The sequence below is a fragment of the Orcinus orca genome, chromosome 12 (genome assembly GCF_937001465.1).
Source record: "Orcinus orca chromosome 12, mOrcOrc1.1, whole genome shotgun sequence".
In the NCBI taxonomy this organism is placed as follows: domain Eukaryota; kingdom Metazoa; phylum Chordata; class Mammalia; order Artiodactyla; family Delphinidae; genus Orcinus; species Orcinus orca.
In genome coordinates this window covers 81,421,687-81,446,611 of record NC_064570.1, presented here as the reverse complement: position 1 = coordinate 81,446,611, position 24,925 = coordinate 81,421,687, and the positions used below count along the sequence as shown (strand labels likewise).

Sequence of the window (24,925 nt, the reverse complement as noted above, 5' to 3'; positions counted from 1 at the left end):
CACCCCTTTCCTTCTGTTCTAACCCAGCCACTCCTCAGATGAGGGCCTGAGAGTCCTCTGAGAATTCTAAGTCACTAATGCAGGAAATAAAGTAGATTGGATATGAAGATTGGATGCTAAAGTGATTTCTCAAACTGGGGAGAGGAACCACTCTCTGGGGAGAGTTTGTTTAAGGACTGCATAGTAGTAGCCTCATCAGTAGCATGCAGCCTGTTGACTGTCAGCTCTGCAGCCTCGTCTGCAGAATTGACCATAATGCTTTTCCCATCTCCATTGACTGCTTTTTTTTACATCTCTGTCTTTCTTCAGAATTTCCAGATGATGTTAATCCTGTTACCAAAGAAAGAGGTGGACCCAGGGGCCCAGAACCTACCCGATATGGAGATTGGGAACGAAAAGGACGCTGTATTGATTTTTAAGCCACATATTCGTTCACTTCAGTATCTTTTTCTGATTGTGTACATCTGAATTAACTTATTTTTGATTATTTTCTTTCTGTATATCCTTTAAGTCATCTAATTGCTATAATGTGTTTAAAAATATATATGATAGCTCTGGAAGAAAATATGCTGTTATAAATCAGGAAAGAGGAAATATTAGCACATTAATTTTAATTTAAATGTATTAGGATATTTAAGTGATGATTAGAGCTGCAAATTTTTATTTCATCATGTTTCAGTTTAAGTTAATCAGTTGCTTATAAGATACAAATGTAAGTAAAACAACGTTTTTTTTAAATGATTTCATTGCCATGTGCTAGGTAATAGTGACTTTATAAATGTGAGTTAAGTATGCATTATAGTTCGGTAAGGCCACAGTAACAGCAGAAAATCTTTAACTCTGGAGCCAGATCACTTGGGTTCAGATCCCAGCTCCACTACTTACTAGCTTATGTGACCTTGGGTAAGTTATTTAACTTCTCTGTGCTTCAGTATCCTTATGTGTAAATTGGAGATAATCCTAGTTCCACCTCGTAGGACAGTTGAGAAGATTAAATGAGTGAATACATGTAAACCACCTGGAGCAGTGCACACTAGAAGAGCTGAAAGAAGTTGCCTCTGGAGGCGAGTTGGGTGGACAGGGACTGCGGTTTCTCATTAGAAGCTTTTTCTCTCTTAAAATAAATGAATATGTTAGGTACTATTTTAAGAATTTATACAAGTTCATTGGGGAAATTTAGGAAACAGTATAAAGAAGAAAACAAGAATTGTCTATAAAACCTCTACACCCGCTTACCCTTTGACGTATTGTCCTTCAATAATCTAAGTAAGTATACATGTTTTGTGTATCTGTTATCCTAACAATTTCGTAGTGAAAATGATGTTTCACTATTTGAATCTTCACTTTCTTAATCACAAGTGATGTTAAACACTTTTCTCTATGTTTATCAGCCTTTTGTGTCTTCTGTTAATTGCTTTTTCTTTTGCTCATTTTCTGTTGGATGTTGGTCTTTTTTTATCAATTTGTATGAGACTTTTGCTTTTCACATGTGCTTATTTATATTGAAATTTTTCTTATTTTTGTGGCGTCAGGTTTTTTTATCTCTGTGTAACTTGGTCTCTGTGACCTTAATGTACTAATATCCCTTCACAAGTTCCTTGGTGGTTCCTGTCCATGATGAAGTCTTAAGTTCTGTGTCCTTCCTGTTCTGACCCTTTACATCTGTTCAGGCCCCTCCTTCCCAGTCAAGCCCCATTACTCACAGCCTCTTAGACGTGTTGGTAGATAAACATGCCTTCTGCCTGAAATGCCCTCTTCTTTACTGTCTGCCTAGAAAACACCTATCAAGCTATACCTCACTTCCTTGACTATCTTTTCTGTGTCATTTCCACATTCAACTATTACAGACATACTAACTTGTTTTAGAATTAATTTTCAATTCTGCATCCTCCATCAGTCCGTGGGCTTCCCTATCTGTCTTATATTCCTGATTTATTTCATTCAGTTTTGTACCCCCAGTTGCAGCATGGTGCTGAGCATTTAATAAACACTCAACAAACGTAGGCTCAGTTTTGAATCATCCAGCAGAACTCCACAATGGCCCCCGAGATTCCCTCTCCCTGGTGTGCATGTGAATATGATGAGATAGTCATTCCCTTGATTAAGTTACATTATATGGCAACGATGATGGAATAGTCATTCTGGGGCTCAAGTTACCTGTGTAAGAATCCACTGTAGCCAGCTGGAGGAAGGTTCTCCTGCTGGATTTGAAGAAGTAAGATGCTCTGTTGTGAAAGTGCCATGGACTAGCTCCTGAAGGCAGCTTTCAGGAGCTGAAAGCTCCCCTGCTGACAGCCAACAAGAAAACAAGAACCTCGGTCTTCTTGCAGCCACAAGCCTCTGAAGTCTGCAGACCACATGAATGGGATTGGAAGCGGATTCCGAGCCTCAGATGAGATCCCAGCTCCAGCCGACACCTTGATTTCAGCCTGGTGGGACCCTGAACAGAGGACCCAGCTACCCAGTACCCAGACTCCGGACCCAAGGAAGCTGTGAATAATGTTTGTTGCTTTAAGCCACTGGGTTTGCAGTAATGTCTTGTGCAGCAACAGGAACCTGTTACAGTATTCGAGCTGCTATTACTAGGGCATTGGCCTTGAATCTCAGGAGCAGTGACTAGGCTGGTTTAAGACCTGCAGTTTGATGAACTGGATCCTTGTCTTCATTATTTGTACACAAAATTCCTCTCAGACCTGCTTTGCCAAACCGTTGCCCTGTCTTTCTTAGGAGAAACGAAGCCCTACTACCTTGCAGGCATTCTTCCCAGTGCCACCTCCCTAGTGATCAACAACTAAGTTGAGTTCCTGCTCGCAGGTTCCCTCTTGCCGTGTACTGTCTGCACATGATACCACTCCTGCTACTTTATGGCGAGTCTCTTTCCCTGTGGGACCGCATGTGTGTGAACTACACCTATTTACTGTGACATTTTTGTGTGCAGTGTCAAGCCTGCTGGACTGACCTTCCTTCAACACCTGCAGCCTGGTCTCATTCAGTGCCCAGAAGCTGGGATTGTTTCCTTCTCACAATGTCCCCTGTAATAAGTTTCCTGGCCCGGTATTCTAGAATTGGGCCAGCTGGGTCCCTCAGGCGAGATAAAATAATCCTAAATCAACCTTAAACTGCTGTAAGAATGCCCCAAATTCTTTTAGGAATTTATTTATAAAAGAGTAATGCATTTTTCTTTAAACCACCCAAAATACTAAAAGATTTGGAATCTTCTGAGGTTTCTAATGGTTTTTTTTGGGGGGGGGGGTTGTTTTTTCGGTACGCGCGCAGGCCTCTCACTGTTGTGGCCTCTCCCGTTGCGGGGCACAGGCCCCGGACGCGCAGGCTCAGCGGCCATGGCTCACGGGCCCAGCCGCTCCGTGGCATGTGGGATCTTCCCAGACCGGGGCACGAACCCGTGTCCCCTGCATCGGCAGGCGGACTCTCCACCACTGCGCCACCAGGGAAGCCCGGTTTCTAATGTTGATAAGAGACAAGTAGCAAAAAGTTCCCCTTGGGTTGCAGGGGCATGGGATTAGAAAAGGTAGGCAGCAGTTAAGGAAGACGAAGTGGGGCAGGTCTAGCCAGGGTGCAGCCCAAGGGGAGACAGGAGGGCTGCGAGGCTTTAACCCAGAAACAAGCTTGGTCACAAAACGTCTGAGACCGGTCCTGATTTTAGCGTAATTTTTATAAGGATGTAAGCTGAGCCACAGGCATTGCCCTTATGTCCTGCACATGAACCAAGAACTTCAGGCTATGTAAGGCTGACCCCACGTACTTTTCAGAACCATTAAATTCACTTAAACTGCCCACATTATTTACATTTAATCTTTATTGAGGAAATCTAAAGAGAATTACTAGAAATGGGGATCAGCTTCAGCAAGTGCCAAAATAACAGAACAAAACTCTTTACCACGTTCAGATACTTTGCAAAATTTATACGAGTAATTAAAATGTAAAAGGCAAGAAGAGTTTCAGACAAGAAAAACGTTGACATTTTCAGACGCGCTGCCGAAGCGAAGCTCCTCACCTGGCACCGAGCAGGCTGGCTTGCATGATCAGCAGTGAGGGGTGAGCTGTTGAGGACGGCCTGCCAGGCCCCCCGCCCCACCTGCCAGGCCCCTCCGCTGCAGGCCCGCAGGCAGGCCTTGTCTCCACTCGGGTCGGGTCACCGAAAAGATGCTTCGGCGTGAAATGTCATAGCTGTTTCAGTCATTGAAATGCGAGATAGTTCCTGCTTTTCTTCACAGTGGACATACTAGATAAATCTTTCAGGGCACACTCAGAACCAGTTCAACACCTACATATCATGGTTTAATTTAAGCCCTCTCCTGAAATTTGCTTTTCCCCGGTCTTTCCCCACTACACTCTCCGATACTCCTCACATTCGAGTCACTCCCGAAGGCCCCCACGGTCCTTACTGGTCACAGTTGAAGGTATTAAGGGGCGAGTTAGCATGTGTAGCTCATTAGAAGGTGTTAATTATTTTTAAAAATTTATTTATTTTGGGGCTGTGTTGGGTCTTTGTTGCTGCGCGCGGGCTTCTCATTGTGGTGGCTTCTCTTGTTGCGGAGCACGGGCTCTAGGCACAGGGGCTGCAGTAGTTGTGGCTCGTGGGCTCTAGAGCGCAGGCTTAGTAGCTGTGGTGCATGGGCTTAGTGGCTCCGCGGCATGTGGGATCTTCCCGGACCAGGGCTCGAACCCATGTTCCTTTCATTGGCAGGCGGATTTTTAACCACTGCACCACCAGGGAAGTCTCGGTGTTATTTACTTTTCATGCATTCATTGCTACTGGGTATTAAGCAGTCCCCTGTGGAAAGTGACCAGACATGTCATCTTTGTTATTGTTGCTTAAGCTCTTATTTGGAAGTTTTCAAAATACACAAAAGTAGAAAGAATAATACAGTGTGTCCCCCATGTACCCATCGCTCAAGTTTAACAGTTATTATATTTATCAGCAGCTATTAATTTTGTTTCATTATCCCCTTACACTTTTTCTCCCCTCTGAGATATTTTATGGCAGGCAACTTCAGACTGAATGTGTAGTTTTTATATAGAGGAGTTAAGCAGGTTTCAGAGGATTTCAGAGAATGGGTCCCTGGCTGAGCAGCCAGTCTAGCTGGGGGGTGACACGGGTATATCAGCGTGAAGGAGGCATGAGCCCAGGGCTAGGGTAGCAAAAAATCGATGGATGTTTTTAAATATATCTTTTCTGAGAAAGACACAATTGATCTTGACTGCAAACCAAAAAAACGGTCTTGTTCTTTTAAGGTTTTGTTTCACCTACAGTATAGGAAGATTGTGCTTACATTCACTTCAAGATATTTATTTTAGACGTAACATACTTACAGTTACACTGGGTTTAAACATCCTATTGTAAGCACGATGGTAGCCCATTGGCTCTCTGTTTTATAGCCTGCTCTTAAAGACCATGACAATGATTTCGCAAATTTTAGAAAATACATTAAAAAGTTTCATCATCGCCTACATTCAGGAAAATCATTATTATGGGTTCAGTTCTCTTTGATTATATAGTATATTTCCATCTCTTTTCCTTTGGGAAAGTGGCAGTTAAAGTCTTTGGGGCTGTTGTGTTACTTACGGGAGGCTCTGTTTCCAAATCCTCAGCACGCGTCGTTCAGGATAGTCCCCCGTCTGCCTTTGAATGTGAATGTAATCCGGCGAATGAGTCCCTCTCGCGCGGGCGTGTCCGGCAGAGGGGGTGTGTCCAGCGCCCTGTGTGACTCAGCCCTCGGTGCAGAGGCGTCCTCCCTGCTGTGGCTCACAGCCCGTCCGCGCCTCCGGCGCCCGCCGACGCCTGGGGGTTGCTGAGGGCGCGGCCGGGGAGCGCCGACCTCCTCCTGCACCTCGGCGTCCTTAGCCCTGCGTGGCTCGAGCCGGCCTCTCCCGAGGGCGCGGGTGACTGAGGCTGTGGTCGGGATGGCCCAGGACGGGGAGCAGCGGCACGCTGACGTCATCAGTTGCTCAGGAAAAAATCCACTGGGCTTTGTTCTCAGGTTACTGTTTCCCTTCATTGTGGTGGCCTCGGCAGTCCAGTAAGGCGAGGCCAGGATTGTGTTCTTAGGGTCTTTTTCTGCTCTTTGAGGGGGACTCAACCCGACCACCTCTGAAGGAGAGGGGAGGAGCGCGCAGGCTTTGTGTTCAGTTAGTACATTCCGGTGCCCAGCTCCAAAATGCGGCCCGGAGGAAACCCCCCGGGGGGATGCAGGGAGGATACCGGACGAAATGCCGAGCCCACCGTCTGGAAAGCTGCGTTTGTTTCCTCGGGCGGCCATAACAAGCAGCACAGACTGGCTTAAAACAATCGGATTTTTTTTTTGACCAGGGGGGAGGGGGAGGGTACGCTGGGAACACAGTAGGATTTATGCTCTCCAGTTCTGCGGGCTGGAAGCCTGAAGTCCAGGTGTCAGCAGAGTCACCCTCCCTCTGAGACGCAGGCGCGCACCCTCCCTTGCCTCTTCCCAACTGCTGCTGGCACGCCGGCAGCCTCTGCCTTCGTGGTCACCTAGGGCTCTCCTCGTGTGTCTCTGGTTTCACAAGGCCATCTTCTTGTAAGGACACCAGTCATGTTGGATTAGGGGCCCACCCTCCTCCGGTACGACCTCATCTGGACAGATGACACCTTTTTTCCAAATAAGCGCACATTCTGAGGTATCAGGGGTTAGGACGTCACCATGTCATTTTAGGGGAAACATATTTCACCCGTAAGAAGAGCACAAGGTACCAGTACCGACCTGGTGCGAAGGAGGTGCCAGCGGCCTTGGACTAGGCCCGGCGAGCCGGCGGCACGCGGACTAGCCTCGGTATCAGCCGGCTGAGGACCGGAGGCTCTGCCCGACTGCCTAGGCTGTGCGCGTCTAGAGACACTCACACAGCTCAGGACACTTGCACAACCCCACTGCACACCTCCCACGGCAGAGGACTGTGCTAGCGTTTCCGGGGGGAGGGGACGTGGAGACGCCGCCCTCGAGCGCCGGGGAGCGGGGGGCGGTCCGGACCCTCGCACTGGACGTGCGCGTTCTCGGCGCTCCCCGGGCCGTCCCCACCTCCCGCCACTTCCTGCCACCGCCTGCTTCTCTCCAGGTGCCTCATTGTCTCACTCGCTGTCCACGGTTGCTGCTACTCTCCTTTGATTTTGCCGTTCGAAACTTTTATGGGTTGTGTACACATAGACAAAAAAAACAGGGTCACTTCCTGGTCAAAGGTGCCACCTCTTCCTGGTCGGCAGGCTTAGTGATAAAACATGTTGCAGTGACAGTTTTTCTTTAATACATCCTATATAAAATGTGTAGGAAAGAGCCCGCTCCCCTGCCAGAAGCTATAAGCAGCAGGGGAGGAGTAGAAAAACACTCCTCAGTCAGCCCCTGGGGGTTGAGAATATGGGAGGTTGGATGTTTTTTCTTCGAGTTACATAAAATCACAGAAATGAGATATCACCGCTCTGACTTTTCCTTAGTTGAAAAACTAATATCTGTCTGCAGTTTTTTAAATCGCATAAATAGCAACCTCCCACTCAGAGACAAACTGGAAACCTCTGTACACTGTTCTCTAATCAAAGCATCTTCACCCCAGTGGCACAGAGGGAAAAAAAAATCCAAGAAATAAGGTACATCGGGCAAACTATGAAATCATAAAAATATTATGTAAAAGCATTTTGGTTATATTTGATAATAGAACTAATTTAGCAATAAAATTGCAAAACCACTTGATTTATTGAATACTTTTAAAAAGTTCTCCTTTAAAACAATGAGAAGGTATGGCTGTAGGAAATTGCCCTGCACCTTCCCTTAGTAGAAATCATTAAGGCGGTTTTAACCATCTGAATGCAGGATGATTTTACAAAGAGGAAGTCTATTGTATAGTTATAAAATTTCACATAGGTAAAATTTGTCTTCAGGGCTGTGCGTGTTTGTGATCCATTGCCTGAATTACACCTGCAGCAGCCCAGGGAAAATGACTGATTCACCGACTCATTCCTCTAAAGCTTTATCAGCCATAGCCTATTAAAATGTAAACGAGGCCGCTGGGAACCAGAGGACAGATTCTGTTGAACTGGGAGCAGTGCCTTGAGTCTGCTGTCGCAGGTGGACCAGCAAGGCGCAGATGGCATCTCTTGGGAATGGGACTCTGGGTCTGAGGAAGGGTGTGGGTGAAAGTAAGATGCTTATCTTGGAATCACGGCTGTTAGATCCTGACCACAGGCTGTCGATCTCGAAAGTGCTCAGAGCTGATCTCAGGTGCAGCCTTGTCAGCAGAGGTGCAGAGCCTAGTGAGAGCACGGGCTGAGGTCGCCCTGCTGCTCAGAAGCTCCAGGGCCAGGACTGAGGTGTCCTCACCCCCCAGTCAGTGCTCAGAACCTCCTCCCACCCCGACCCCATTGCCGCTCTTGAAACTAACTTTCAAATGTCACTAACTTAGAAGAGCAGGTTTCCGGTTTGAATTTGTTTTATTGGAGGAGTCTACGGTAGATCGTTAATGTAATATTTTCGTCCACATTTAGCCATTTCAAAGATTAACATATGGCATAGATGAAACTGACAGTCAAGCAGATACCTTCTTAACTTTAGAAATGAGTTGCTAACCTCCATTTCAAAATTCTCAGGAAACCTACTTGCTTTCTTAACTGCTTAGAGGACTTTAAAGGGAGGCCCTCAAGCACAGTGTTCTCTGCCTACCTGCCTGAGTCTGCTGTCCTGGCCTTCAGCATCTGGGTGACACTGTCAGCACTTCCGCTGCCCTTTGCAGCAGCAGTGGTGGCTGTCAGCCTGAATTCACCCCCCGCACACCCATCACCCTCAGAAAGGCTGGGAGCGTGTGTCACTCTAACACCAGGGAGCACAGGCATCGACAGTCTAGTGGCCTAGTTACATGTCATTTCCATCTAGTTTATCAGTTACTTCTTGGTTTTAAAAGTATGGATACAAACTAAATTACATTTTGGTAATTGTTTTTTATGAAACCATCCATTTTCCTTTATTTATTTAACTGTCATTACTACTAAGCAAAACAAAAACAAAAAACGCAGTACTCGTTACATTTTGTTAGGTCAAACCAAGTTGTTAACAGGGTGAAGAGTCAGTATACAGAATATTCAGTGAAAATCACACGAAGCCACTCTAAAAAATGTCATTGCTTTTATGTGGAATCTAGAAAAATGGTACAGATGAACTTATTTGCAAAGCAGAAACAGAGACACAGATGTAGAGAACAAACTTACAGATAGCAAGCGAGGCGGGGGGCGGGGGGTAGGATGCACTGGGAGATTGGGACTGACACATATACACTACTATATATAAAATAGACAACTAATGAGACCCTACTGTACAGCACAGGGAACTCTACTCAGTGCTCTGTGGTGACCTAAATGGGAAGGAAATCCAAAATAGAGGGGACATATGGATACGTAGAGCCGGTCCACTTTGTTATACAGCAGAAGCTAACACACCATTGTAAAGCAACCGTACTCCAATAAAAATTTTAGAAAATGTCATCGCTGCCAAGCCACGTGTGGTTCGCATTCCTGAGAACAGGTAGCTGGTGAGAGTGGAGGACAAGCCCTCATTCACCCTGGTGATTTTGACGGTGACTGAGCAGTTGCAAACCTTTCCACTCCTCCCTTCGGCCTCTGGGCGGCCATCCCAAGGGAGGAAGGACCGGGACAGGTGAGGGTCGCGGGGTGGCCTGAGACGCTGCGGTGGGGACAGCACGTTCGAGCTTCCCCACGACGGCCGCCCGTCCCGAGGTGGTGACCATGAGGGTGGACAGACTCTCCGTGGCGCGCGTGCACGGAGGCCCTCGGCCCTCGTGCTCAACGTCCGCGGGAACCTCCACCTCGTCCGCGTCGCAGGTGCCACGCGCTGTCCCGGGCGCAGGCTGGAGGGGGCGGCACGGGTGCCGGCCGGTGGGGAGCTCGCCCTGTGGCCCGGCCCGCGGCTGCCTGCCCTCCTTCCCCAGGGGCACCCCAGCTCTCATCGGAAGTCAGAACAGGACCCTGCCCGTAAGTGATACACCCGAGACAGCCAAAGCCCGCAAGGACCGTTAGCAGATTAAATCGTTTATATTCATACTGATGATGTTCCGGAAGCTCTCTGCCTCAGAGGCGCTTGCAAAGCAGCTGTGACTAAAGGCGAACAGGCGCGACACGTGAGTCCTCCCTCCGGTTCCTGCAGCCAGGAGCCCAGGCTCATCACATCCCTGGGAGATGAGATTTCTGATCGAGGTGGACCGTCTGTCTTAAGGAAATAAGTAACCTGATGTAGAAGGGTCGTAGAGCTTGGCACCTGGCTCAGAGAGGGTGAGTGTGGGAAGCACAGGATCTCGGCAGTCTCCCACCCTCCAGCGAGAGGATAAAGGGACACAACCCACCAAAGCAACCTCCCTCCACTCAGCCGTCCTTCCTCAGGGGTCCATGTCCGGGTCAGAGGGCTGACCTCTACCAGGCGGGGAAGACTTGTCCACCAGGAAGCTGCTGGCCTGTCCACATCCCAGGGGGGCTTTCAGACATTTGGCCTGGGTTCTAGTTTACGGATTTTTTCCTATGATTGCGAAATAGCCCTTTCCAAATGAAAGATTGACATATTTATTTATCTGCAGAACTGATACGAAGAACGCCTTGCTGTTTCTGCACATGGTTTGGAAACTATGCTTTCACTAGCGTTCGTTAAGATGTTTTGAAGGATCTCAAATTTGAACGGCAAATTACCAGTCCAAACCAGCACATTCATTAACTCCAAGCAGAATTAAATCTCAGTTTGTGAGAGTGGTAACATTAGCTTGAAAACAGGATACGCTAAAATTATAAAAATCAGAATAGACTGTCACTTTTACTTGGTTTGTACACATTTTCTTAAAATTACGAAAAGGAACCCATAGGATAATTCTCCCTACTAGCAATATACATATGTATGCATATGTAACGCTCTCAAGCCAGCTTGGATAGATTTTAAAACGTTGTATATATTCATATATATGTGTGCGTATGTTATATGTTATTTTCCTAAACCTGAGCAGGGAGTTATTCTTAGAGAATAGGCTGGGGCAGGGAAAGAACAAGACGAGCCTGGAAAATCTACTTTTGTCAGAAAGTAAGGCTGTGTCCAAAGACTAATAAAGAGAAGAACACAGGCGCCAGCTTCGAAACAAAGGTCTCCCGCTGGCCAGATGGAAACATTTTGAGGATAAATGGTGATCCGTGTTATGCTGTGGCAAAATACACTGTTGCCTCGGAGAACTCGGAAGGCAGATGCTGTGTCTCTGGACTTGCGACTTTAGGGGAAGGGATTGGTTAATATTTGCCGCATTTCACAAATTACCACAAAATGGATGGGTTCAGAGATGACTGGCTGCTTCATAAGCAGGAAGAAAAGGGAATAGACAATCCAGAAATTCAGAACTTGTAGCATTGAGAGAGGCAGCTGCTACTCAACTGCAAATAATAAAAGATGAGAATAAGAGAAGTACTAAGTTTGCAGCAAGGATTAGACCAAGGATATGGCTGTCAAACCCATGGTTTACATCTCTAGATGGATAAAATGGCACCCAGTAATTTCTTTCATTTGGAAAGAAGGGCTCAAGAGAAACAGACTGAAGAGAGTGGCTCTCTAGAACTCCCCAGTGTTAACATCGTACCACAGCAATCTTATCATATTCACTCTCTGCAATCTCTCTCTTTCCCCATAAGTGCATACACACACACGTATCACTATTGCACTTTCTGTACCCTTTGAGAGAGTAAATTGCAGATACGATGCCTGTTATCCCTAATACTTTAGCATTAATCTATGAAAACCCACAGCTAACATCATACTCATGGTCAAAGGCTGAGTGCTTTCCCCCTAAGATCAGGAGTAAGACCAGCATGTCAGCTCTGCCCCTTCTATTCTGCATCGCCCCGGAAGTTCTAGACAGGGCAACTAAGCAAGAAAAAGAGATAAAAGTCATCCAACTTGGAAAGTAAGACAGTTATCTCTGTTTGCTGATGATATGATCATGTACATGGAAAATCTGAAGGAATCTACTAAAAAACGATGAGAACTAATGAACAAGTCCAGCAAGGTTGAAGGCTACAGGATCAAAATACAAAAAACAATTGTATTTTTATGTTAGCAATGAACAAACCAAAATGACATCAAGGAAACACTTTTATTTACAATAGCATCAAAGAGAAGAGAGTACTTATGAATAAATTTTCGAAAGGATGTGAAAACTGCTCTGAGAACTGCAAAACATTGTTGATAGAAACTAAGAAAGACGTCAACAAATGGAAAGACATCCCCATTCATGCACTGGAAGACTTAATGCTTTCAATGTGGCAATACCCCCCAAATTGATCTATAAGTTCAATACAAACTCTCTTAAAATATCATCGGTCTTTTTTTAATAAGTTGACAAGCTGATTGCAAAATCCCAGTGGAAATGCAAGAGACCCAGACAAGCCAAAGCAACTAAAAATAAGACAAAGTCGGAGGATCCATGCTTCCTGATTTCAAAACTTACTAAAAGCTGCAGTAATCAAGACTGTGGTACTGGCATAAGGATAGACATATAGATCAAAGGGATAGAATTGAGAGTTCAGAAATAACCCTCACATGGTCAACTGATTTCTGACAATGATAGCAAGACAATTCAGTGGAGAAAGAATAATCTTTTCAAGAAATGGTGCTGGAACAACTGGATATCCACACGGGAAAGAATAAAGTTGTACCTGTTCCTTATAACGTATACAAAAAATTAACTCAAAATTGATCACAGACCTAATGTAAGAGCTAAAACCATTAAGCTCTTAGAAGAAAGCCTAGGAGTGCATCTTCATGACCTTGGGTTAGGCAGTGAATGGTTTCTTAGATATGACACCAAAAGAAAAGCTGGACTTCATCAAAATTTAAAACTTTTGTGTTTCAAAGGAAAACATCGTGAAAGTAAATGACATCCCACAGAATGGGAAAAAATATTCGGAATGCATATATCTGGCAAAGGACTTACGTCCAAAATATATAAAAAACAACTTAACTCAATAATAAAAATACAGGGAGCCCTGGTCCGGGAAGATCGCACATGCTGCGGAGCAACTCAGCCCGTGTGCCGCAACTACTGAGCCTGCGCTCTAGAGCCCGTGAGTCACGACTACTGAGCCCACGTGCCACAACTACTGAAACCCGCGTGCCTAGAGCCCGTGCTCCGCAATGAGAGAAGCCACCACAGTGAGAAGCCCGCGTGCTGCAACGAAGAGTAGCCCCCGCTCGATGCAACTAGAGAAAGCCCACGTGCAACAATGAAGACCCGACGCAGCCAAAAATAATAAATAAATCAATTAATTAATTTTAAAAAACTCACCATTAAAAAAATTTACAATAATAATAAAAATACAAATAGGCAAAGGATCTTAATGCACGTTTCTCCAAAGAACATATACAAATGACCGATGAGGATGTGGAGAGATGCTCAACATCATTGACCATTACGGAAACGCAAATCAAAACCACAGTGAGACGACACTTCACATATACTGTGATGGCTATCGTAAAAAGTAGACAATAGCAAGTGTTGGAGAGGATGTGGAGAAATTGCAAACCTCATACACTGCTGTAGGAACGTAAAATGGTGGACCTGCTTTGAAAAAATGTTCCTCAAAATAATAAACAGTTTAGCATAATTACCGTATGACCCAGCAACTGAAATGAAAGCATGTCACACAAAAACTCTAAATAAATAGCCATAGCAGCGTTCTTCATAACATAATTGTTGTATTTTAGATCTCTGCTAATTAGGCTAGCAAGCGTGGCACTTTGGTGTACTCTTAACTGATTTCTAAGCAGGTAGAGCATTTCTGTGTTTATCACTTTTATTTGTTTTGTTTTGTTTTCTCCATGTCTTTTGCCCAGGCTTTCATTTCATTTCTGTTGAGGTGTCTTTTTCTTATTGATCTGTATGTGAAGCAGATCTTACTAAAAAAATGAGCTGCGTTTGACATGATGGGTGGGGAGGTCTGAGATTCAGGGATCCACTTCAGTACTTGGCCCAGAGTTAATGGTGAAAAATCATGAACAAATGAGGATATCTGCTCTCACCACTTCTATTTAACAATTTAAATAGTGGGCACAACTGCCCTCCAAAGTGGGAGCAACCCAAATGTCCGATTTGATGAATGGATAGATATGCTGTGGCATATACAGAAATACTGATACCTGCTACAGCGTGGATGAGCCCTGAAAACACTATCGTACAAGAAAGAAGCCAGTAACAGAAGGTCACGTTGTAGAGTTCCATTTATATGAAATGTCCAGAATAAAATGTACAGAGACAAACATCAGCGTTGAAGGCTAGAAGGGAGATTGGGGTGGTGGGGAGGATGAGGGGTATGTGCTCTTGGGTCTCTTCTTGGGGCGATGGAAAGGTTCTAAGTTGATTCTGATCATGGTGGTACAACTCTGTGACTATACTGAACACCATTTAATTGTTTACGTTAACGGGTAAATTATATGGTCGTGAATTATATCTTAAGCTGGGTTTTTTAAAAATATGTGTTTATTAAAGTGAAAAAAAAATTTTAATACTGAAATTTCCAACCAATTACAGAGTTTAAGATCTGTTGGCATTTCTTTTTTATTTTTACACTGAGGGTAAAAGACTGTGTTCAAAATTACCTGGATTCATTTATTTTTTTCTCTGAAGTTATGTTTATTTGAAATACAACAAGGTTAATTTGTTTCTGTTTATATTCAATTTTAGAGTTGTATCTGCATCCTTACTGATGTAATTTTAGTTTTGAATATTTAAAACTTCTATGTTTCCAGAATAAAAACTATACATGTTATACCCAGAAAAGTGTTGCTCCCTCTCTTATTCTTTCAACTTTGTTCCCACCCAAGTTCCATGTATCATTATGATCAATGTCATTAGTTTCTTGTTATCTTTCCTAAGTTTCTTTTTGGGAGAAGATTTTTGAGAAGCAACGAAGTAAAACACGAAGCGGTAAAAACTGAAAACATAATAAAATTGGATGATAGAACTAAGGTAAAATGGATAGACTCACTTATTAAAGGATAATAATATCAATTTCGGACTTCCCTGGTGGCACAGTGGTTAAGAATCGCCTGCCAATGCAGGAACATGGGTTCAAGCCCTGGTCCGGGGAGATCCCACGTGCAGCAGGGAAACTAGGCCCGTGCGCCACAACTACTGAGCTTGCACTCTAGAGCCCGTGAGCCACAACTACGGAAGCCTGCGCGCCTAGAGCTGGTGCTCCGCAACAAGAGAAGCCACCGCAACGAGAAGCCCGCGCACCGCAACGAAGACCCAAGGCAGCCAAAAATAAATAGTAAATAAATTAAATTTTTAAAAAATCAATTTAGATTACAAAGCAAAACCTAAAACTAAGCACCGAGTAGGACACACACATTAAAAAAGTGACTCAATTTGAAAGTAAAAGAATGGTCAAAGATATATCAAACAAATTCACACAAAAAGAAAATAGAGACCCCAATACTATTATCAGACAAGATCGAATCTCTAGAAAAAAACTTTAAACTAGACAAAGAAGGTGACGTTACAATGATAAAAGGGTCCCCTGAAAATGCATGCACATTGGCCCAGCAATTCCGCCTTTATTTAAGATGTATGTAAGGTTATGACTGTGTTATTGTTATAATAGCAAAAGGCTGAATATAGTCCGCTACCCCCAAATTTTGTCATTAGGACTGGTTGAATGAATTGTAGTGTGGAATACTGTGTAGCCCTGGAAGATGATGCCCTGCTAAGTGACAGCCTCCAGGATATGCTGTTAAGTGAAAAACGCAGGACACAGGACAGTGTGTGCAGCTCGCTCGCTCCTGTCTGCGGTCGTGGTCTGTGCCTGGACAGCCTCGGCCTGGGCTGCGGGGTGTCTGTCATTTCTCTGCAGAGGAGGAGTGGGGAATGGAGCTCGAGGGGAGGAGGTATTAAAAATGGGTTTTTTTTTTTCAAATATTGAAATAGGGTAAGAAAATGCAAATGGGCTAAGAAAGTATACGGGTATACCCATAAATAAGAAGGCATATATACCTTCTTACCATATTTGAATTCTTACCGTATATGCATGTATTGCCTTTTCAATTAAAAATAGCCCATTTTAGGGCTTCCCAGGTGGCGCAGTGGTTGAGCGTCCGCCTGCCGATGCAGGGGACGCGGGTTCGTGCCCCGGTCCGGGAGGATCCCACATGCCGCGGAGCGGCTGGGCCCGTGAGCCATGGCCGCCGAGCCTGCGCGTCCAGAGCCTGTGCTCCGCAACGGGAGAGGCCACAACAGTGAGGGGCCCGCGTACTGCAAAAAAAAAAAATATATATATATAGCCCATTTTAAAAGGCTTAAAAGATGAAAATCCCTTCCAGACCCAAAATTCTATTATATCATCATTATGCATTACACCGTTCAGTAAAGAATCTTCAGGAATCCACTGTGAATTGAGGTGTGACCATTAGAAAACGGTTGTTCATGTGATTTGAGACTTAGGTACTGCTGCGTATTTTGTAAACCACGTGTTTAATTTCGTCGCCAGAGGTTTGGATGTCAGAATGTACCACAGGGTAGGTCTGGTTATTTCTTTCCAAGATGAAGTGGATTGTCTGCCAAGGCCAGCATCTCGAAGCCCGTGGGAAAGTTTTAGAGGAACGCCCCCTTCCTCCACGCAGGGAAGGCATCGAGGTGGAGTAGAAAGTCCCTTGCTGTGTGTTTCAGGCTGTTTGAATCCTGGCTGACCGCTTCCTTTCCGTGTGTTCTTGAGCAATTCACCTTGTCTCCTGCAATCTCAGATTCCTCCTACGGAATGGGGGGCGGCTACTTCTGCCCCACTGGTCTCCTGGGGGGTTGCAGGGAACCAGTGAGGGATGGATAAGGAGAGACTGATCACGTCTAAGGGGTTATTTATCATGTCACTACTCAGCACCTGGAGGTCACATTGGAAACACCCCCAAAAGGAATAGCCCGATACTCAGCTGTCAGCTTTCTGGAGTCAAGAAGACAGCCACCGTGGACCGGCTGGCTCAGAACACGTGGGGACAGCTGCTCACTGATGTGTGCAAGTTGAAACTGTCCTGACACGTGCGAGGCGACTTCAGGGCCACGGGGCAGAAACACTCAGGCTAAGATCGGAGGAACAGAAAGGACGGTGACCTCAGAGACTCACAGCTGTCATGGCAAACCTCCCATGCCATCTTGCTTTGGGGAAATTGCCATTTCAAAGGCGGGTAAAGACGAGTGGGGATCAAAATGCGATGTTAATAACTCAGAACCCAGATTAACGGTCGGGAGGGCCCTTTCCACACGTGAGCCCAAAGGAGAGGAATGAAGGGAAGTTTTCCTCCATCAGGTAAGGACTGCGGGTGGATCAGAGTCGGCCCGGCCCAGTTCCCGAGGGCCCTGCTCAGAGGCAGGAAGGGGGACACACGTGTGCCTTCCTGTGCAGTTGGCAGGTGGGCACTCACACACACACCCGTGTCTCCAAAAAGGACCCAAAGCCGTTATGCATTACCGAGGTATTAGTATGGCAAAAGGTATTGCTTAATAAGTCAGCACATGCATTTACAACGGTCTAAAAGTCATTTATTGGAAAGAACAAGCCCAGTTTCAAACGGTCATTTTATTACCATTTTATGCCGAACGTTATCATTTGTCTTTTTTATATTTTCTTTTATATCCGATTTAATATTTTTATGAGACAACTTGAATAATAAATCATAAGATATGTCTTTATCATTATTATTTTTGCGGTACGCGGGCCTCTTACTGCTGTGGCCTCTACCATTGCGGAGCACAGGCTCCGGACGCGCAGGCTCAGCGGCCATGGTTCACGGGCCCAGCCGCTCTGCGGCATGTGGGATCTTCCCGGACCGGGGCACGAACCCGCGTCCCCTGCATCAGCAGGCGGACTCTCAACCACTGCACCCCCAGGGAAGCCCATGTCTTAATTATTTTTGACCTTTCTGAGTTTTCTCACTTCTCTGCTGTTCCTATAACAGAATTTCATCAGCAACAAGAAATTAAACAGAGGTTTTAAAAGAGATGTTTCTGTGTGATGCAGGCTCAGGAAGACTTACTAGAAAAGGAACTTGTGTTAAAAAGAAAGTGGGGACTGGATATTAGTGGCTGATGAGCTTAGTACGCACCACAGAATGATAGATGCTTAAAAAAAAAAAAAAGGCAAAATAAACTTAGGTTCCATTTATGGAAATAAAGCGCTCAGAGCACAGGAAAGTAGCAGTTCTGTTTTCTGCTGATCAAACCACAACCGAGATAAAGAGCTCAATTTGGGGGAACATCATCTAGGAGTGATACGGAGGAGGGCCTCCAGAACAGGGAGAATCTGGCAACAGCCACGGGAGGGAGCACAGAAGGCACTGGGAGGATTCGCCTGAGAAGAGAACAAGAGAGGGACACAGGACGATAGTCTGAACTTAGACAGGGAGCCACCAAGTGGAAGAAAGTGTAAACTTGGGTTCTGTTCATCCACAGAACTAGGGTCCCTATGCAGAAATCAGAGGGAGGCACGTTAATGGGGTAAATCATCTAAAATTATGTTCTCGCAAGTAGATCTCTCTGAAAATGGAACGTGCTGTCTTGGAGAGTAGATGGTTCCCAACACTGAGGTGCAAGATGAAGGGACATCTGGGGCTTCCCTGGTGGCACAGTGGTTAAGAATCCGCCTGCCAATGCAGGGGACCCGGGTTTGAGCCCTGGTCCGGGAAGATCCCACATGCCACGGAGCAACTAAGCCCGTACGCCACAACTACTGAGCCTGCGCTCTAGAGCCCGCGAGCCACAACTACTGAGCCTGCGAGCCACAACTACTGAGCCCGCGTGCCTAGAGGCCATGCTCCGCAACAAGAGAAGCCACCACAGTGAGAAGCCCATGCACTGCAACGAAGAGTAGCCCCCGCTCACCACAACTAGAGAAAGCCCGCGCACGGCAACAAAGACCCAACGCAGCCAAAAATAAATAAATTAAAAAAAAAAAAAAGGTGAAGGACGTCTGTCAGGCACACGGGGAGCAGCGCCTCCTAACAGAAGGAGACTCGTGCAGGCTGGAAACATCGTGGTCCATCCTGCCGAGACCCGAGCCCCTACCACAGGGGCAAGAGCCCTAGAAACAGACTGGTGTGACTGAGGGACTGAATTATTTTGTTGTAAGTAACTGTAATGTAACAATCCTATGAGGGTAGAGAGGACAATATTGGAAAGTGCAGCCGGAGAGTCTGGAAGAAATCCCTGCGTTGAGCTGGAGTGTGGACTAAACCACCCTAAGGGTTCCAATCTGACCTCCTAATGCTTCCCTCACCCCACTCCACTAACACGAACTGGCTCGTGTCTCCTTGAACCCGCCGTGCTATTTCATGTTGGTGAAGGTTTTGTCTGCGTGGAACGCCCTCCTCCAGCGAGGCCTGCTTTTCCTCATCCTTCCTCACATTCTCAGTGACTCTTCTTCTGGAAGACCTTTCCCCCTACCCCCAACACCTAACGTCTCCTGTGTCTGGGAAGTGTATCTCTTAGTGAGGGCATCATGCAATGTTCCAACCATCCGTTGACATCTCCCGCTCACCCCCTAGCTTGAGACTCCCAAGGGAAGGGCAGCTTCGTGTCTGCAGCATCTTGGGCTCCCATAGCTATGCTGCTGAGCAGAGATTGTGCGTGAACATGCCTGACACTCCACCAAACACACGTATTTACAAAATGACACCCAGAAATCTCCATATAAGGGGGGATGTTACAACTTATCAATTACAGGTAAGGATAAAGAAGTCGATTAGTAAAATAATTTGTCCAAGAGAGAACATACTGGTGGTTGCCAAGGGGGAGGGGGTGGCGGAGGGATGAAGCAGGAGGCTGGGGTCAGCAGATGTGAGCTTTTATGTATAGAAGGCAACAAGGTCCTACTGTACAGCACAGGGAACTACATTCAATGTCCTATGACAACCCATAATGGAATAGAATATTTAAAAAAATGTATATATATATGTATAGCTGAATCACTTTGCAGTACAGCAGAAATTAACACAACCTTGTAAATCAACTCTACTTCAAAAAATATTGATCAAATAATATGTCCAATATCATGCAAAGAAAAGTAAGTAGAAGACATTGGCACATGATCGTAGTTTAGCGCTCATCTCACTGCCTCCTTCCTGAATATCGCCGTGTCAAGTTAAATACAGTTACTTTGGAAGAATTTTAATTAAAGCTCTTAGAGCCATGAGGGATCTCAAAGATAGTTCTTGTCTTTTAGCAGTGAGATCCAAAAAGGCTAAATAAATTTCCCAAGTTTATTCAGCTAGGAAGTGTCATAGTTGGCTTTAAAAGCAGATCTCCTATCTGTTAAGAAGGTATGCCTCTGTTATACTAGCTGTTATTTTAAAATTGAATGTGTTCAAATTTTCCTGATTCCAAAATACTACCTGTTTTTTTTACAGAAACATTGGAAAATACAGGGGAAAAAATAGAAAAGTAAGAGAATAATGATCATCTATAATTTCCAAATGCAAAGGTTCAATCATTCCCTCCTTCTGTCAACACCCACCACCAAAGACCACCAGGAACACAGCTGACGTTGAAATAAGTTGAGCTTATGACTCATGGCAGTGAGCGGGGCCATACGCCATGGAGAATCACGGGGTTTCTCAGTAAGAGAGTGTTAGAGAGAACGTATAGCGCCTTGGTTGAGTGATGCAGGGGACAGTCTAAGGACGGGGAGAAGGGGTTTCGCTCCAGACTGGTTCCTGTCGGAAAGCAAGACAGTTCTGTGATTGGGTATCTCAAGTCTTTATCTATAAGGAGGGCAGGCTAGAAGGAGGATAAAGCTGTAATTTGTAAAGAAGCAGTCACTCACTTTGTCCAAGAGAGGGGCATTTGGGGCAGTTCATTGACCTTGCTTCTGTCTGTCCTTAGACACAACTATGAAGTGGCCTTACTTGTCCCATTTCGTCATGATGTCAGAGTAAGCTTGCCTGAAGCTGGTGTTCTCTGAGATGCTTTTTGTCTGATTGGAATATAACACAGCCCAACCCTGTCAGGCGAGCTCTGAATGTCAGGGTGCTGCTTTGTGTCTTTCTTTCTCAATTCCACTCTTCATTCAATAGATATTGATTGAGTATTTACTTGTAACTCAGATAAATGAGTCAGAATGTAGAGAATAGAGCCTGGTCCGTGTTCTCCTGGGGATTATATTCTAATGTGGGGACTTAACTAAGCAAACAAATAAATACATAAACCAAGGTCAGGTCGTGCTGACCTTCAGGGTCAAATGCCAGGAAGAAACCTAAAGCAAGGGAGGAAGACCCAGTGGTAGAGGTTCTGTTTTGGGGAAGCCCCACTTTGGGGCTGATCTGAGCAGAGATCTGAATGAAAGGAGGGAGTAAACCCTGAAAGGTCTGAGGGAAAAGAATTCCAAGCAGAAGAGCATCAATTGAAAGTCCCTGGTGGGGAGAGTATGGGTGTTTATGTCTGAAGAACAGCCAGGGGGCCAGCGGGGTGGCAAAGAGTGACGATGGGTCTGTGGTAGGAGAGAAGGTCCCAATGAGGGGCCGGGAAGGAGGTCCGATCATGCGGGGCTTTAAAGCAATGATGATGCGTTTGGACATTATTCTAAGTGCGATGGAACTCACTGGAGGGTTCCGGGCAGGCCACGGATGTGACCTTGCTTACATTTTTAAAGGATCGTTCTCGTTGCTGATAAGGGGAGAATACCTGTGGGAGGGCAGCGGAGGAGAGGTGTGATGTAAGCTGGGAGACCAATTAAAATACAACCAGTGCGTCCTGATGGGAGATGACGCACCGTTCAATAGGGCAGCCGCGCGCGTTACATGTAGTGACTGAGCGCCTGAACTGTGGTTGGTCCAAAGTGAGATGTGCTTTAAGCATAAAACACATGCGCGATCTGGAAGACAGCTGAAAAATGATGTAAAGCATCTCTTTTATAATGTTTATGTTTATTACGCGTTGAAATGATAAAAATTTGTATATGTATGGTTAAATAAAATATATAAATAAAATTGATTTCACTCGCTTCTTTTTTTATCGTGTTGATATGTATTGCAAAAATGAGTTTTCTACTTTTTCATTTTTTATTTTTTTATCTTTTAAATTTTTGTCGTCATATAGTTGATTTATAATGTTGTTAGTTTCTGCTGTACAGCAAAGTGACTCAGCCATACATATACATATATCCACCTGTTTTAGATTCTTTTCCATACAGGCCATTACAGAGTATTGAGTAGAGTTCGCTGTGCTATACAGTAGGTCCTTATTAGTTATCTATTTTATGTATAGCAGTGTGTGTACGTCAATCCCAGTCTCCCAATTTATCCCTTTCCCCTTCCCCCCCTGGTAACCATAAGTTTGTTTTCCACATTTGTGATCACTTGCTGCTTTTTTAGCTTCTTTATATGACTGCTAGGAAATGCAGAAATGTACCTGAGGCTCGCATTATCTTTCTACTGGAGAGCACTGGTCTGGAGTGATGGGGTGAAGGTGCTGAGGAAAGGTCAGATACGTGATGTATTCCCAGGGTAACGTTGGCCTTGTTTGCTGATAAACTGGGTGTGAGAGAAAGAAGGGAATCCAGGATGAGTCCAACGTCTGACCCTGAGCAGCCGGGTGAATGGAGGTGCCACTTACCCATCGAGGGGGTGTTGGAGCACGAGCAGGTTTGGGGGGCAGGAAATCAGGGTTCCACGGTGGACATAACTGAGTTTGAGGCGTCTACTAGAACCCCCAGTGGAGATGTGTAGCAGGCAGTCCAAGGGGAGGATGCAGATGGGGTACAAGTTTGCAAGTCGTAGGCCTAGAGATGCTACTTAAGTCAGGCGCCAGGTGAGGTCACCACAGAAATGAGGATGATGGCGGCAAGGAGCCGTCTAAGGGCTGCGTCTAGAGGATCCGTGGGGAAAAGTCCACGGGAGCCAAGAAGGTGTTTGAAGACAGTGGACGCGATGCGCTCTATCACACGCCGCGGGGAGACTCAGTACGAGGCGGGCTGGCTTCGAACACGTGGAGGAGACCACCGCCAGTTCTTTGGGGGGCGAGTCCGGGCGTGGGCGAGTGCAGAGAGGGTGGCGGTGAGTAGGGGCGCGGTGGTGCCAGGACGTCATGGAGTTCTGGGCGCAGGAGTTCGCGGCGGCCGGAGGGCGGCCAGGAGGCCGGGAGCGGAGGGTGGGTCCGGCGCCCCGTGCGAAGGCTGCGTTGGGGAGCAGCGTGCTGTCCTTCCTGCCAGCACCAGGGCGGGCGGAGGGCGCGGCGCCGGGCAGGGGCGCGGGGCAGCGAGAAGCGAGCCATCTGCTGAGCTAACACGGGAGCTGACAGCCCGAGAAACAGTCCTCTCCCCTTGGAGAGTGGGAGAGAGATGTTCTGAGGGACACTGTCACGCTGTCCCCAACGAGTCCTTCCACGAAAGGCAGAGACCCCAGCACCCTTCCGAGGCTCTGGCCTCCCGGTCGTTGCTCTCCTCCGGTCCAGCGGTCTTTTCCTCCGCTTTACCCCCTGACACCCCAGACCCTACATACCGCGGGTCGTCATGTACGTGGTAACATTTACATCAAGCTGCCGCGCCGCCGGGACTTCCATTTCAAGCCCTCCACTTTCCAGCCTCCGCCTTCCAGCTTCAGCTCATCTCCGCTCGTGCCCGAGTCCCGGCCGGTCTTCACTCGGCCCCTGCCACCCCTTCACTGGCCCTCACTCCGCTCCTGTGTCAGCCCCCGCCTTTCATTTTCCTTCCCTTCTTTTCTTCCATTATACAATACATGCTGTACTTCCTCCCATCTTAATGAACACCATTTTTTATCCAGCTGCCTCCACTGCTGTGCTTCCTCTCTTTCCCTGTGTAGGAAAAAAAAAAATCTTAAAAGGGTTGCCCTGCATTCACTGCGGCCAAGTCCTTTGCTCGCATTTTCTCTGGAACGCTCTCTACTCAGTCTTCCCTTACCACCCGCTATAATTCCATCCTGCACCGTCTAATGATTTATTCTCAGTCCCCATTTCACTCCATCTATCGGGGTTTCATCTTATCTCATCCTTGTCTCCACTCGACTTCCAGGACGTTCGAGCTTTCTGATTTTCTTCTATCTCACTGGCCGTTCCTCTGGACATCAGAGAGCTCAGGCCTTGAACTTCTCCTTTTTAATCTCCACTCATTCCCTCGGTGATCTGATTCAGCCTTGTGGCCTTAAATGCTTCTGACTGCCAGGTTTTGTCTTTGACCCCCAGCTCTGCCTTCTGAATTCCGAGCTTACCTCTAACTTCCTGCCCCACGCCCCGCTGGAGTGTCTGATTGCATCTCAGATTCGGCCTATCCCAGACCATCCAGGCTTCCTCAGCCAGGGTTGATGGCAGCTGCACCTTCCCAGCTGTTCAGGCCAGAAGCCTCAAGTCATCCTTGAGTGCTCTAGGTCTCATGTCTCACATCCGATGTGTCAGAAAACCTGCCCATCTCTACCATCCTGGGCCACCCCCCGTCTTCCCTGACTGCCCCAAAGTGCGTGGCTTCATATCTCGTGCCTTGTTGGTCTGTGATACACTATTGGATAAGCCCTGAAGGTGTGGAGGAAAATAAGGGTGTAAGGGTGTAAGAGAAGCTTTCTAAGCAAAAGAAGATAAAAGTGGGAAAGAATAAAGAGACCGCTTTATGGAGGACCGCTAGGAGTTCAACACAGCCAGAGCACAGAATGTACAGGACGAGGCTGGAGCAACGCACAGCGGCCAGACCACGGAAGGCCTCCTGTTATTAGCGAGGGAGTGTGACCTGAGCTTTGCAGGCAATGAGGCATCCTTGAAAGGTCGTCAGTAAGGGAGACGTAGGCAGATGTGTGTTGGAAAAATCACTCTGACAGCAAAGTGTAAGGTAAGGAAGGCAGGACACACACCTGGAACAGGGGTCGGGCGAAAGGAGGACCAGGGCCCGGAG

General features: G+C 46.3%; 1 protein-coding gene across 9 annotated transcripts in view; it reads left to right on the top strand.

The window, feature by feature from the left end:
* Positions 1 to 14,520, top strand: part of SDHAF4 (succinate dehydrogenase complex assembly factor 4) — a 35,696-nt gene extending 21,176 nt beyond the window's left edge. Inside the window, exons 3-5 of one of the 9 annotated variants that reach the window (XR_007470567.1) lie at positions 310 to 440; positions 851 to 903; positions 2,331 to 14,520. Coding sequence is in view for 3 of the 9 variants with exons in the window: in XM_033428714.2 (XP_033284605.1) it covers positions 310 to 419 (110 nt within the window). In the remaining 6 variants the exon portion in view is untranslated. Of the gene's footprint in view, positions 1 to 309 lie in introns of all 9 variants that reach the window. The other 8 variants (XR_007470564.1, XR_007470568.1, XR_007470565.1 and 5 more) reach the window with 8 other exon arrangements.
* The last annotated feature ends 10,405 nt before the right edge of the window (positions 14,521 to 24,925 follow it).